At 38.2% G+C, this 15,940-nt stretch overlaps 1 protein-coding gene across 3 annotated transcripts in view; it reads right to left on the bottom strand.

Annotated features, from left to right (window-relative positions):
- Positions 1 to 15,940, bottom strand: part of SMOC2 (SPARC related modular calcium binding 2) — a 138,174-nt gene that overhangs the window by 86,161 nt on the left and 36,073 nt on the right. For all 3 annotated transcript variants that reach the window (XM_054279831.1, XM_054279832.1, XM_054279833.1), the window contains exon 2: positions 6,867 to 7,038. In XM_054279831.1, the coding sequence (XP_054135806.1) occupies positions 6,867 to 7,038 (172 nt within the window). The remainder of the gene's footprint in view (positions 1 to 6,866; positions 7,039 to 15,940) is intronic.

The following is a 15,940-nucleotide window of genomic DNA, read 5'->3' as shown; positions in this document are numbered from 1 at the left end:
CCTTTTTGGTAACCGGTAGTGATATGAAAAAAGTCAAAAAATCTTTATTTACAGCTAATTTAGCACAAAAAATTTATTCAGAGCACAAAACACCACTTGGTTTATATGGAATAAATCACTCATGAAAATTTCCCATTCTATTTGACCTAGGTCAATATATATTGTAAAGAACTGATTGTGTCTAACAGCAAAGCAGATAAAAAGCTGTAGCCTCTAGTGATAGGAAACACGTAGCAAACTATACATGCTGAAAGTATCAGTTTTAAAGATGCAGGGATATTAGCCTCTTGGGTTGGAAAGGATGTCAGCACAGACATTTAGGCTGACACAACCATAAAATAATGACTTGCTGCTTCGTGACAAGAGCTGGCCAACTCTTTCACTATTTATTTTTATAGTTGCTTTCTGGATTCAAACAAAACAGCAGCGCAATCTTAGCCTAAACCCTCCTCTATTGGCATCTAACAGACAGAGCCAGGCAGTGTGGGGTTTCTTTGGTGTTTTCTTTTTGCTTTTGCTTTTTCTTTTTTTCCCCTACATTTAGCAACCACACAGCCATTTAGATATCTAAGCTCTAAGATAAAATAAGGAATGCTGTGCTGGATTCCCTCTTGGCACACTATTTCCGTTTGCTAACAGTCACATTTGGAGAGATACAGTCTGATTAGAACTGAATCAAATACTTAAAGAAAAACTAAAGCAACAGCTTTCTCATTTTTTACATGCCAAAGGCTACACTGGCTTTCTGAGAAGAGCAGAGATTTGATAGTTTGGAGAAGACTATTTTGCTAATTCTTGCACTGAAATCTGAGAAGGTTTGCAAAGGTTGCGGTTCTTAGTCTTTGGTGCAGCATTATTGCTTTAGCACTCTCCACTTCTTCTAGGACCTTCATTTTTATATGACATCTGAAACTCAAACTGAAAATACAAGAGCAGAAATGGAAACTCCACAAAAAACTCAGAAAAAGATTACTTTCAAATCAAATTGTTGTATTGCCTATTTGATTTTATAAAGACCCATTTTTGTGCATAAAAATGCCCTTACATGCCTTATTTCTATGCAGTCTGGCTTCAGCAAATTCTGCTTGAGAAATGTTATCAATAAAAACCGATAATTTTAAAAAGAGATAAACTCTATTTCCAGAAAACTGTGCATACTATCCCAGTGTTACTTGTCTTGTGTTCGAAATACCACTAGGTACATTTAAAAGAACAAAGAATATTCCACAAAAATATTCCAAACTTTATTCATTTCCATTAAATACTAGAAAGTATAATCAGAAGCCAACTCCACTTGTTTTAAGAGATAACATAATTTGTAACTTCTGTATGTAGATACTTCTACATGTGGATATTTTGTTTGTCACCACTTTTACTACAGTGGCTTGATGTGTAACATCTTGACACATAATATAAATGAAGACTCAAAACCAAAATGAGGTTGGGGCTGGCAAGTATCTGTACCAGGATTGCTAGCATCACAGTCTGGAAACTTGCAGTCACCCTACAGATTAAACACAGTGTCTACAGTGAGAAAATATGTCTGAGAAAGGAGAAGACAGCTCCTACCTGAAAGTATTTTAAGACAAAAATCTGCCATATAATCAATCTCCCTCTTGTAAGGTTTATTTTCAATAATCCGAAAGTTAGTACCACTTCTCAATATATTCTTTTTTTTAATATGCTTTTCGAAATAATGAAAAAACCCGTATTGTTCTTTTTTTTTCAACATTAAAGATGAGAATAAAAAAGAAAAGGGAGAGGTGAAAAGGGAGAGTTGAGGACACATGAAACTGTCTTGTTTTCACGGTACAGACTGTCCAAGGTCTCACTCTGTTCAAGTTTATTTTTAAGACTGACACCTTGGTCCAGTCCCACTTTCACTCATTTCAGTTAGAAAAAGAACCATACCTACTCACTCCTTTTTTCTCTCTCCGAACGAAACATCTTGGGAGCGTGTTCCCCCTCCCAAACACATCCCACAGGGCTGCCTTCCAGGCAGCAGGTGCAGGGCCGAGCCAAGGCCCCTGCCCACACTCCGAGCTAAGGGACGCGCTCAGGCACTGCCAGCACACGTCAGGCTCACGCCCGCCTGGCTCACAGGCAAACCTGAGCTGGAAGGCAGCCTCCATGGGAATCCTGGAAAAGGTGTGCACTCAGAAACCACGGCCAGCTTTTACTACCCAGTTCTCTAGCTAACAGGCAAGAGTAATGTCTCTCCAAATTAAGCTTGGATTCATTAATTACGGGACCAAGATTAACTTGTGGTCTCAAAACAACTACTGCCCAGCAATGCCTTCATTCTCTGCACAAAGGGAAAAATCCTATTAGCACGTTTATTCAAAGGCAGAAATTTCAATTTATTTAAGCATGCTTTTAATCCATTCATTAACTCATTGTAATTACAGTTCAAATGAACGAAACTTTTCACTATTCCTGAAAGCCCTGATTTTAAGAAAAAAATGCTGAGCATTTTCTTCTTTAAGGAAAGCAAATTGTAAAATACCTGTTTTATGAGAAATTTCACTCATATTTTGATGTGCTTTGGTTCTTTATGTGACTTGTGAGAAAGAAGATATTACCTTTTGTTATGTCTATAATAGCTCATAAAAGTACAGCATTTTTAAACTGTGAGGCTCTTTAAGATACCATAAATGAATTAAGCTAAACATGACCTGCCTAGGATTTTCAACCAAGAAAGAGGATCTACATAGCTACAGAATAACAATGACACTACTGCATGTGATGGCTCTCTTTGGTGTACTCACAAAGCAGCAAGCCATTTTTGGGGCCACATCTGCAAATACTGAGTATGTACTCAGTGTTAGATCAAATTCCAAACCCCTCGGAAATTAAATATCACTGTGTAAAGCTCCTACATTGCCATTTTTAGAAAGGACCACTCAGAGATTTGTGCAAGTCCAGTTTAGCAGCTGCTTATACACCCAGGCTTCTGTTACATGATGATAGTGAAGTAAGGAAATGTGATGTGAGCTGGCAGTGGTGATTTTATAGTGATTGGCAATTTGTATCAAAACTCCAGCCAGACATCAGAGAAGTCATATTTTAGTGAAGTACTGGTAGAGAAGCCACAAATCCAAGTGCCCCAGTTGGGATATTTTAAGAACTCTGTCTCAGGATAGAGGTATGCTGGCAAGATACATATGAATTTGTTTTTTTCATTGATTACAATGCTAGAACACCAAATATTATTACTGAGCCACTTGCTTAATACATAAAGAATATTAATCTCCAGAGCCCCAGTTATGGGCCAGGTATATTCACATAAAAATAAACTGAGAAATGAAATAAGTATTCTTAATGCTATTTAAGAAACAAAAAGTTCAACAGAACAAGAAAGTAAAAAAAAAGCTGAACAGCCTTAAACCTATAAAATAAAGCACCTCTGTGCATGCTGCCTGCGGGGAGCAGTCCTTGGCCCATCTTTTCCCTGAGCCACATAGATACAGTCCCCAGGAGAGCGCAGCTGGCCAGTGCCCAAAGAGCAACAGGGAGAATTTATCATCTTACCTGCCTGGCGCTCACACTGTCTCCTTGCATTGCTTAATTGATTTCTGCAGACATAGTATCTGTTTCTTTCTGAGGAGTTGAAAAGCAATTATATTGCTTTTCCACTTCTTTTATGTTTTGTTCCTTTGGCTATGCTGGGCCAGATTTACTGTGAAGCATTTGTGTGTGCATGCGGTTGATCCCCATCACAGGTGATATTTTAACAGTCCTTCCTAACTGTTAAACAACACAAGTAGTATTTCTCACCTGTCAACATACATTTATTAATTAGATTCGTAATCTCATTGCACAGTAAATGTCTGTGTCGAGCAAGTGGCAAATCTCCAGAACTTCGGAATTAAGATTTTGTTTGGAAAAGTCTCCAAAAATGTGAATGTTCATCTACAGTGTACAGAGATTATTTGAGATCTTAGAATCTCCAAAAATAGGCTGGAAACTTTTTAAGATTTTAACTTCTTATAGCATTTCCAAGCTTAGCAATGGATTCCAGCAAAGGCTGAAAATGGATTTAAAATAAAAAATCATAACATTAATGCCTTCAGAAAAAAAACAGAACAGTCTGTTTTGATGCTTGTTTTGATAAAGGTGGGTTGTCTTTCAGAAATGAGAGGAAGGTTCAGGGTTCATTTATTTTCAGCTTTGTATAAACTGTTTTGATCTCTGCTGCAACCATCAGGAACTAGAACAGAAGTACAAGGGAAAAAATTGTTTAAATGATGCCATTTTACTGTGATCTTTTAAGATCTAGGATCTAAAAATTATTTCCTTTGCAATGTCAAAGAATTGCCTGGGCTGAGCACTCTTGCTGTGAATGGAACTTCAATTAGAAAGGGAACCAGCACACACAGAGCAAACTATCCCTTTGTGCTTTTTAGTATTTAAGTGTTCAAAACCAAATAGATGCAAAAAAAGTCAAGAACAGGTGAAAAAGAGAAAAAAGAGTCAATATAAATTTGCCTTTTGAAGGAAAAAAGAAACAGAGAAAGCAGACATCAAATCTGATAGTCATTCAAAATTCCTTATGGATGTAAAAAGAAATCACAGTTCTGAATATCTAAACAAGAAATGATGGACTCAAAATTATTCCAAAAGGCTGTCAACATAAACTGTCAAAGTCTTTAGATTGCTACTGAATAGACTGAACCAAACAAAGAGCTAGTCATCCTTGAATTAATTAAAATGGTACTTGGAAAATATTTTGTTTTTAGAGATTTTTGTGAGGTGAACAAGGACTTTTTTTGGAAGACAGGAGGAGACAGACTTAAGATTGCCTTTTTTGATCAATGGTGGATGATTATCACAGCACAGATTTAAAGCTGTGAAGTCTATATCAGGAATCATCTCTTTTCTCCCTCCAGAACATTCACATGAAAACATGCATGTTTCTTTCCCTTTTACCTGCACGCTCAAAACTTGTTTCAAAACCAATGCTTTAATGGGAAGTTAGGGTGGATGTCTGTTTTTTCAGGAATACAGACAAACACCTCCAGAAGTATCTGTTTTCATTCCTACATGGAATGAAAGTAAATTCTGAAACCTTGAAAGTGGCTCTCTAATGAAACATCACTTTTTGGTTAGCCCTACTACAACAACCCTCTGCTTTTTGATCAAGCATCACCTGCAGCAACAAATTTTACCACTCAAGAGCAACTGGCTCAAAAGGTCTTAATCAGAGCATTTCCTTGACTCTATCTGAATGTTTGATATGACTATCAGAAATAGCCCTAGCAATGCTAAAACTGAAACAGTAGCTAGACAAATGAGTCATATTCTTCTTCTTTATAACTTGCTTTTACAGCTTGAAATATTTCTGATGATCACAGACATAAGTAGGAATAAAGACACTGGTCACTTCAAAATTTACTGCTTTACTGATTAAGAAATACCATGAAAATGTAAAATTAAAAGAGCACTCGTCTCTTGCTGACAGTGACTAAATGCATTATTGGCAAATATCTGTCTATTACCAATCAAAGGAAAAACACTTGATTGAAGAGAACATGATGTGCACCTGCTATCAGCAATATTTAAGGTGCCTAAAGTGTCTAATTCCAATTCTACAGTTCTACTGTATGCACTAATAAATAAACAACAACAGAGTACTTCTCCAAATTGCAGCTATTGACTGCAGAAAAATTTGACAGCATCAATGAGGAAACCTTCAGTAAAGCAATTCTCATCTTAATGAAGAAAATTTCTTGCAGATTACTTTCTCAGTACAGGATAAAAAACAATAAAGAAAACCACTCAAAACTAATTTCCATAAAGGTCTAATGTATAAAATGAACAAATACCAAGTGCACAATAATTGTCTCTGTCGTTCATGAGTGTAACAAAAGCCTTGGCTCAGGTAGCTCCATTATGTTAACCTTGCTCACCACAGTAAATAGATCCACCACGTAGTACAATGGTTTACTATGAAAGGGCTGAAGAATGAGGGTAATGTTTCATCCAGGCAGAAGATGAGACAGAATGTCTCTTTGAAGCAGTCTTGATGCTTCAGAGGTTTGCAGGAGCTAATGGGGAGAGATGATGTAGAAAATTGCCTCCTACAGGCTGAATTGGTGTGGTCCCTGGGGTTTTCGTACTCCCACCCCCTACCTGCACTCCCTGCCATTCTCTTTAGGACAGAGGAAAAAGTAAATCTTTATGACAACTGCTATTCTTACATTTTAGAAAGATCACTGTGTTGGGAATCACCCTACACTTCAGTAAGGAACTGCATTGTCTAGCACCATGCTGCTCTAAAAGTTAAAAGATTTCACTGCAAATATTTTGTTGGGCTGCATGTCACTGAAATTCTCTAAAGAGAGATCAGAAGCAAAGGAGTGGATGATACAGGCAGGAATAGCCAGTGAGGGCTCTATGCATATGCATTTATTTGGTTTTCGCTTTTTCTCACTCAACCCACGCTACCACCACCACCCTTGCCACGCTACGTGATTGCAGTTAGGAAATAAAAGACCTAAATTGACCATCTCAAAATCAAAATACCAAATTTTACTACACAGGAAACCTTGCAAGATAACTATTGTAAGAGTTTCTCTGAACCTGCCAGTGATATGGCCCTTCTTAACAAGAATCTGGGCATGCAATTTCCTCAATAGTGACTTACTGAAAAATAAGAGGGTTTGGGAATCACGATTTTGATGAAGGCTCAAGATTAAATTATCTTTAGATATAATATTGTTATAGAAATAACAGATTTCAACCCACTTGCTTTTAGAAAACTCTTTAAGTCCAGCACTCCTGGTTTTCAATTCACAGACATTTCAAACACTATTTTAGGGTCTATTATTTTTTATTATGGTCAAGGGAAACTTCGATTTTCTCACCTTTGCAGTTGCCTCGGTAGGCTATTTCCAGCTGAGGGTCTTTGCATTTTGCTCGTTGAAACTCACACCGGGACAGAAAAGTTCTTCCATCAGATGCACAGAGTGATTTCTGAGGGGAACCTGCACAGTCCAGGCTGCATTCTCTGTCTTTGTCTTGGTCCACTCTCAAAAACTAGGAAAAAAAAGAAATTAATGCTGTAGGAATGCTATCCCCATGTGAAAACTGCTCTGTGGTCCCCTTCCCCAGCAAAGACATACAAATTAAAAGAAAGTTTTGCCTTTTTGAGTATTCAGATGCTAGCTGATTCATTATATCTGGGGTTTTTCCACTGCTGCTGTGAAATGGCAGTGACTACATCATCTCCGTAACATTCACTAAATCCAGTATCACAATTAGGGAGTCTCTGAATCTCTTTCAACCATCATGAACCTCAAAACAGTAACCTGGAGTTTCTGGAGTGAAAATGGTGATGGCAGAAGCATTCTTCACAAGAAAAATGAGGCAGCAATGGATGCTTGTCTATTTTATTAGATATGTATTAATTATTTCACAATGACAAGCCGAAAAGTCTGTTCTGAGACCCAAGTATGATTTTTAACATAAATATTCTCATTGTGGATTTCAATGAGAAATTCTAGCTTTAGAATTAGCTAAACTAGCACTTCTTTCTAGTTTTAACACAAAGTACACCGAACCCGACCTAATTGTTCATCCCTCCAATGCCAAGACAGGAAGGCTGATGAGTTTGGCATCATCCTTGGCACTGTGAAAAGAAGGAGCTTCTCACCCTGAAACACATTGCCAAAAAAAAACCCCTAATCAGATCTGATGCCACTACATGCCAGTCAAAAACAAAGACAGATAAAAACAAAGGTATTACTTTATCTTCTGAGCTCTTGAGAAACTGGGACTAGGGAGAAGGTGAACTCAGTAAATGCTCAGATGAATTTCTCTCTCTTTCTGCTTCTTCTGAACAAGCACTGAATTAAGCAAGGCATACAGCTACCAGGAGGTAATCACTGTCCTAAGCATCATGAGGTGCCCTAGAAAAGATCTGCATCCAGCTAAAGTCCTGTTTTCATTGGTGTTACTTCATCATTACAAACCTCAGGTAGAGAAAATTTTGAACTTCAAATGAGAAAGTGAAATCATGAGGACGAAAATTTCAAGGGGAAAAAAAAAGAAAGCACCAAGAGTAGTATCTGGGATTAAAAATTAAAAAAAAAAAAATTGCTACGTATAGTTCCCCTGCATTTTATTACACATAAGAAATATATAAAGAGAGTTATACATGTCCATAATCTTCCACTTAAAACTGTGGTCTATTTCCATTTCCTATCATTTAATGTGAGGAAATACAGATGTCTTTCTGGAGACTCTGCATGAAAACAGAGAGATTATCTCAAAGGTATCACTTTAAAATATTAGTCATATGGTTGAATTTTACCAGAATTTTTTATATTTTAGTCGCATACTAAGATAAAAAGGAAAGCTTCCTTTTCCCAACATTTTTGAGCAATTTTTCACTTTTAGGAATAATTAACTTCAGAAGCAAATTACTCACAAATTACACACAAACCCCAAATCTTTCTCCAAGGAATCTAGCCACAGAGCTCCAGAAGTGGAGGACACATGTTCCTTGCTCCACATGTCAGTGTTATTTTGCAGCTCCTTGCCAACAGAAATTAATAATTAGGTGAGCTGAGTGGGAAGGGAGAAAAACTGAAGTAATCTCCCTTTACCTGCACAATGAGTAACAGTGAAGACAGGCATCCATGGCTCTGAACAACCCCCAAACCATGTTGGTCTCCAGGGCTTGCCTGGGTGCCCTGATGAGCTGCACTGTGGGAGCCCTGTGAGGTTGCCCTAGCTTCCCTTTCTCGCCTGGGAGGCATCTGCAGGACTCTGAGATTTGGCCTACCTAGGACTGTGAAAAGGATTTCTCAATGAAAAATGGACTCTATGGGGCCCCTGGCAAACAAAAATGGATCCAGTCCTCTGCTTTGCCTCCAGCTTCCCCGGTGGATTTGGTGATGGCAAGCCAGGTGATCTCCCTCTTTCTATTTTGCAAAGTAAGGAATACAGCCTTTCAGTGTGTAGAAGTCTACCCCTCTGTAATGGCTAGGCACTTTGCCACCCTTAACTTATCCTCAGCAACATCCTTATTGAGCAGAGAATTAGTTTTCAAAAGGACAGGAAGGCTTTGTGACTCACAGAAAATCATGCAGCAGATCAGGGGACTGAACCAAGGTACAAAAAGAAAATCACACACAGCAGGAGTCTACCCCTGCACCATTTCTTCCCCAGAGTTTCCTCACTTGTTCTGTTTTGAACTGTTGCAGGAGTTAAGATGGGTATGCCTGACAGTAACACTGTGGACAGAAAATCCCCTTAAATTGTCTGAGGAACAAAATCCACTCCCTGGAGAACATGATTGTTCAAGATAAAGCTGTATTTTAAAGGGCATTTATCCAAAGAGTTTTATTTAAGTATTTTATTATTTCAAAGCCTTAGAGGAGATTAGGGCAAATTAAGGGCTCAAGGATATTCAAGCAACCTGGAAAAGCAGAGGATGAAGACAAAACCACTTGAATAGCTTATTGGTTAGCCAAACCTCACTGGAGAATTTGGGTTGTACATTTAAACAGTTTCCACCAACCTAGTCTAACTGAGGGATTTAAGAGCAGGAAGGACAAAAAGGCAAGCAATTTTAAGGAAAGACAGCATGAAAAAGAGACTAGCAAATGTACTTAGGAAAAAAGCATACAGAAAGTATGTGATTGACATTTGGAAAATACTTAATTGTCATCTTTACTACAGTAGTATAAGATGGTACAAGTCAAAATCAGTATTGCTTGCTCACACAGCCAAAAGAATTGATGAGCACATCAAAAACTAATGCTGAAACAAGAAAGGACTATGGAATTTCTCATAAGAAAAGAAAAACAAGCACAGTCAGTGACAGAAAAGCTGGGATCACACTGGTGCACATCTTAGAGCTCTACTTTCCTGTGAAAATAGTACTTTTGATTAAAATAGGACAGTTTAGAGAGAGAAAAATGGTTCAATACGGACCAGAAAGTGACTCACTCTCAGTACTGATTCATCTATTTCTGCCTTTGAATTCATTTAACAAATGTGTTATTGTACAAACACGTGATTCACTGAAAGACAAGCTTAAAGCAGCATTTCTGTTGAATGCTGGTAACGACTGTAGGCCAACAACAGTCGACCAACCTGAGATGGAATTATTTTGAACAACCAGCATAAAGTGGACAATTATGGTTAACCCCTATTAAAAAACAAAACACTTTTAACTGAGAGGTGTTCTTGCCCTTATGTCACAGAAACCAGCCTAGTCATGTTTCAAAAAATTGGTTTCAACTAAAAATTATTCCACAGATTCCAGACTCCACTGGAATTGCTGTAACTAATCTTCTCCTTTGCATTTCAGTATCATTCATTTCACCTTTCCAAAGCACTGTATTTGACAAGACCCAGCTTCCAAAGGAAGTACTAGGCACTGCTTTAAATTCTCATGTAGTATTTCTGAGAAGAAAGAACGATAACAGGGCTATAGCAGGAAAATGTTTGATTTTAGGTTTACCTCATGAATAAAAGCTAATCACCAAAGTCACTAGATACACCCACCTCACAAGTATAAGCATTTCTGAAATATTATTTACTGTCATATATTTCTGGCATTATGGAATTCCAGTGTTTTCCTTCACTGTCTCACACTTCAAAGAATCTTAATACTGGATGAAATGTATCACTGATGGTCCCAGTGATCTTTCATCTCTCTGTTACTGAAGTTCAGAGTATGAAGCAGTAGACACATGAAACCTTGCTTAAACTGGAGGAAAACATTTCTGCTCTGTTTTTTGCTGTTTTCCACTCTGATTTATCTTTCACCTTTGTTTTTGTCACTGGTGCCACATCTGGGCTATGGACAGTCAGGTTGCTTATTTCTCCAACCACAAACAATGTGCTGCACTCAACAAGAAAGTTTTTCCAGTACCTTAAGAGTAGGAAATTGATGGTTTCCTTACTGTGCTATTGAACTATTTATTAAAATAGTATGTGTATAACCCTGCTCACTGTTATGGTGTAACACATAACTGCTCACTCTTGTGCAGGGATTCAGTGTCATTCCTCTGGTCTACATCATCACAAGGGCAGAAAAGGTCTTCACATAAAACTGAGTCACGTGCACACCTTCACCTTTCTGGCGCACAGATCTGTGACACTACCCTCTAAAGTTCAAAGAAACTCTCCTTGCTTCTAAGCAGATGACAGAGTATAAGGTGAGAAAAATGGTGCTTGGCTAGAGAGCCAACAACTGGATACAGCTGCAAGCTGAACTGCCAGCCCTAGAAAGCAGAAGAGTCAGGAGCAGTGTTACAGTCTGGCCATGGGGAGCACCAGCAGCTCTCTGTATTGGAAGAAAAGCTGACAACAGACACACGTAGGCTGAGGTGTAAAGATTAATTATTGAATCTGGCTCAAAGCCTCTTAAACAATAATGGGAAATGCTTTACTCTACATTTCATAATACAGTGCACAGATGTAGATTTTGTCTTTGGTTTGATGACACTGTTTGATTAATCTGAGCAGGGCAGGACTGTTTTCCCCCTTTTTTCCTTTGGTTTTTGTTTTGTTTTGTTTTGTTTTTTCCTTAAATTTCTCTCTAATACTTGCAATCCTGTAGAGACATCCTCAACACACATAGGCTGCACATAAAGCATAACTCATAACCATGCTAAACCTAATTTTAATTTGCCCTAATATAAGTTTTCTCAATAAAGGTGAAGACCAGGAAACCACTTGGAGTCTGCAGACTACGAAAAAGAGAGACATTCAATTCCATGCTTTTGGATAGTTCATCAGAGATTTTTAACTAATCTTTCTGCAATTTACAGATTCCTTCAATTTTGACTGGGTCTACATTCCCTCCACTGACATTAGGTATTTAAGCATATTCACACACAACAGTTTTTTATTTTATTATTTTTTCTGAACCCCTTATAACTGATATACAGACTTTCTCTTTGACCAAGTGAATGCCACTTTCAGAATCTAAAATACAGTTCAAGTTTGCTCATAAAACAAATGAATGCTACTTTCAGAATCTAAAATACAGTTCAAGATTGCTCATAAAACAAGTGAATGCTACTTTTGGAATCTAAAACACAGTTCAAGACTGTTTGATAAAACAGGAGACTAACACCTCATCTTGGAGGGTTGAAGGCCAAAAGGGCCTGAAAAAGAAGCAGAAGAGATAAGATGGATGCTAGACATCACTGATTTTCTTGGAAAAGCCTACTGCAGACTACAGCTTTGAAAGGCAATTTCTTTATTCCACATCTGGTTACTGTGAGATGCTGAATATAATGGTCTGACTTCCCTGCTGCTGGCATGGGAGGTCTGCAAACAACTATGGAGCAGTGCACTCTAAAGTGGCTCTGTGCTGAGAGCTTTGCGCTAGTGAAAAATGTGCTGATTTACAGTGATTTATGTAGTCATGCTGTTCCTGTCTGATAGCTGCCTGACAGGCAGATGTGGAAATCTCCAAGCTAGGAATATTTTGTTCCCTCTGGGCTTGTCTACAATGGAAAAATGAGTTAGACAACAACAACACGTGTGTGTGTGCATGTATGCCTGTGTGTCTGCATATATGTAGACATATGCAAGTTATATTCTGTAAAGTCATATTCCCATGTGTATTTCAGAAAAAGGCAATGATGTTTAAATATCCATGTTACACTCTGCCTTAGAGAGCATTCCAATCAGCTAGCCTGTCTCAATCTGCTTCACTGAAACACCACTGATCTTTTCAATGTTTATTTCTTTACTCTTCTCCCAAGGAATGAAGCAGAAGGTGATCTTCATGGGTCCCTTCCAACTCATGTTCTATGATTCTAAAGTAAATTTACAGAACAAACTTTACTCATTCCAATTCCATGGGAAAGCATTCAGCCCTAGCACTGAAATGGATGGGAAAATTAAGTTGTCCTCATCCCTGTTATTAAGGGCGGTACCAGAAAATACCTTCAAAATACCTGCTCTGTATAACTACTGTACTCAACCAATCTTAAACAGATTTGTTCATCTTGTGCTGTCCCATTGATGCAAAATGGTCCTTAATGTTTGTTCCATGACCAACCCAGAGCTGTGTACTTGAGATTGTGACCTCCTTTTGTTTACAAACATACAGAACATCACCATTAAGGTTAAGCTTGCATGGAGGCATTTACACAGAAGCCATCACACACTGGGCCTGTGTGAAAAAATGACTGCAAGGAGACCCCACTGATGTGTATAAATACCTAAAGGTGGATGTCAAGTAATAGGACAAGAGGAAGTGGGAAGAAAGTGATGCACAGAAAGATGCACCTGAACAAAAGGAAGAACTTCACTGTGAGGGGGGCTGAGCACTGGAAACGATTGTCCAGAGAGGTTGTGGAGTACCCCTCATTGGAGATATTTGAGAAGCAGCTGGATGCAATTCTGTGCAGAGTGCTCTAGGAGAACCCTGTTAGAACAGCAAGGCTTAACCAGATGCCCCACTGTGGTCCCTTCCAACCTGACCCATTCTGCAATTCTGAGACTAATCAGATATGATTCTAGAGCGAGAACATGCCCATGCTTGCGATTACAGTGGGCAAGGCCATTTGCACTTACAGCAAAGAATCTCATCAAAACATTTCTGCCTCTTCTCAAGGGTTCTTGGTGTGCATCAGAATGTTGCCATTATATTCCCCTACCAGACAAGTGAGCAGATTACTGATTTCAATAAAGTTATCTCAAAATTGAGAAAAAATTAGCATTTGTTCTTTAGAGCTTATTATCCCTGTCTGTGCAAAAAATTAGTGACCCAGCCACAAGAGTGCAGCACTCTCCAGGGCAGCGAGCCATGATCACGGTGTCATAGAGTGGAACTAATTGTGCAGACTACAAAAACCAGAAATTGGCAGCTTTAGGATATGCTTCACCTGCCTTGGAAAAGATAGATCATGTCCTAAAAACATCCCTTCTACCTTATGAGCTGGAGAGTCTGATAAAGTAGCTCTCCTGTAACTGTTTCAAGTGAGAATATGAGAATAACATATCCCATAGTGTCAAAAAAAACCAAAGGTGAAAAAACTGTCCCAGTTCCATGTTTCTGAAACAGAGGTGGGCACTACGTTTCAAAAACAACTAAATCAATGGTCTCCTGTATATTGTGCATTTGCAGGGGCACACAGGAGGGAGAACTGTCTCTAATACCTGCTGAGACACTGTTTTATTGAAAAGGGTTGTGTTAAACCTTTGCACACAGACACCCCCCATCACCACTACCTTTGCTTCATTATACTTCATGAAACTTTTCATATGTAACTGATATATAGCCTCTTTCCCTATAAAATTTTTCCAGGATGGTTGAAATAAACAGCTGAAATATGCAATTTTACTGAGTGGGAAGTTGGAGGTTGGGTTTGTTGGGGTTTGCTTTTTGTGTTGTGGTGGTGCTTGTTGTTTTATTTTTTTTTTTTTTAATCACCCAGGATTAGTACTCAAAGTCAGCTCCAAGTTACCTACATATCAATTAGAACAGTGTTGTGCTTTACTCCCTCAGTGCCTGGAGCGCAGTAAAGCTTTTGGAGCCTCACTGCCAAAACTACAGTCTCCTCTTGTTATGACCAGCACAGAAAATTATTAAACAGTGTTGTGTTTTGATTGATATGTTTTGCTTTGGCATGTTATTTTTTAAATGTTTATTGCTTTAACAGGTGTTTTTTTTAAGTGACCTCTACTTTGCTGTATTGATGGAGGGATGGGGGGGTGAATGTCAGCACATCCATCATTTCTTTTTACTGCTGCTTCACAAATTACTAAAAAAGGCAGAATATCTCAGTTGTGCAACCACATAAACTAGGAAGGATTAGGCTGAAACTGAAGCAAACCATGACATACATTCTTTCTTGCTTTCAAGTAAGCATGGACACATAAATGCCAGAAAATGCCACAAGTCCAAATCTACTCTTTTTTTGTCTCTCTGTCTTAAAAAGAAACTCAAAGGTAGTGAAACCATATCTCTTGAAGGGCTATTCTCTTCAGTAGCTTAATTTTAGGATCTGGTTCCATTCCTACTAATGTAAATATACAGACACAAAGAGAAGCAGGCTTGGGCTCCAATTGGGTAGCACTCAGCCATGGTGAATCACCCTTTCAGAAGGACCTTTCCCTGATTCATTTGAATGCTTCTATAGTACAGTCTTTTCAAGCACAAAGCACTCACTTCAAATGAGTCATGCCAGAAGCTGCAAAATCTGAGCATCAGAAACAATGTATGAAAAATGCTTTGGCACTGACCCCATATACCTAAAAATAAAATAATGGTCCTACTTTTCAAGACATGATAAATACTATAAGTGACCCTAAAACACACTTTATCTGACTAGAATCATTCATTTCCAAGATGCAGACTCCTTCATATTTCATGAAACCACTTATTTTTGCAAACTCATCCTAGTGTATTCACTTTAGAAGAAAACAGCCAACACATTTAATACTGTAGATATTTAGAAGCAATAAAAGTGCACCTCAGCAAGGGCAAATGATCTACAAATGATCTTTTCTTTCAAAAACCCGATTACCTGACTTTTCAGGGGTAAGAGAAATCTTCCTGTGATTTTTATTAAAGTTATTTTTAACTTCAGTTTAACATAAACAGCTAGGTATTTTTTTTTTTATTTTACAACATCCAAAAAGTTAAACAGAATTGAAACTTATGGCACCCATTGCCTGAAAAGTGAATGTTAGATTGGGATAGGAAGCATGACAGACTTGTACAGTGCTCAAAGCAAGCTAACACCATCTCTATGTACACATAACTGTAAGTTAGAGAGAGCTCAGCATTTTCATTTTATCAGCATCCAGTGGCATCACTTCTCTTGGTTTCAGAGTATTACCAGCAAATTATACAGGCTCAACAGAGTCAAAAACCTACAGATATAAAGACCTTTGGTTACCAGAGACAGGACAAACTAGCATAAATTTAAGCTGAAACGCAAACTGAAAGGCTTTCTAA

This window comes from Melozone crissalis, unplaced genomic scaffold (assembly GCF_028551555.1).
Source record: "Melozone crissalis strain CALT ecotype California unplaced genomic scaffold, PUWL_Pcris_2 ptg000027l_1, whole genome shotgun sequence".
NCBI lineage: Eukaryota > Metazoa > Chordata > Aves > Passeriformes > Passerellidae > Melozone > Melozone crissalis.
This window is presented reverse-complemented; position numbering and strand designations above follow the sequence as displayed.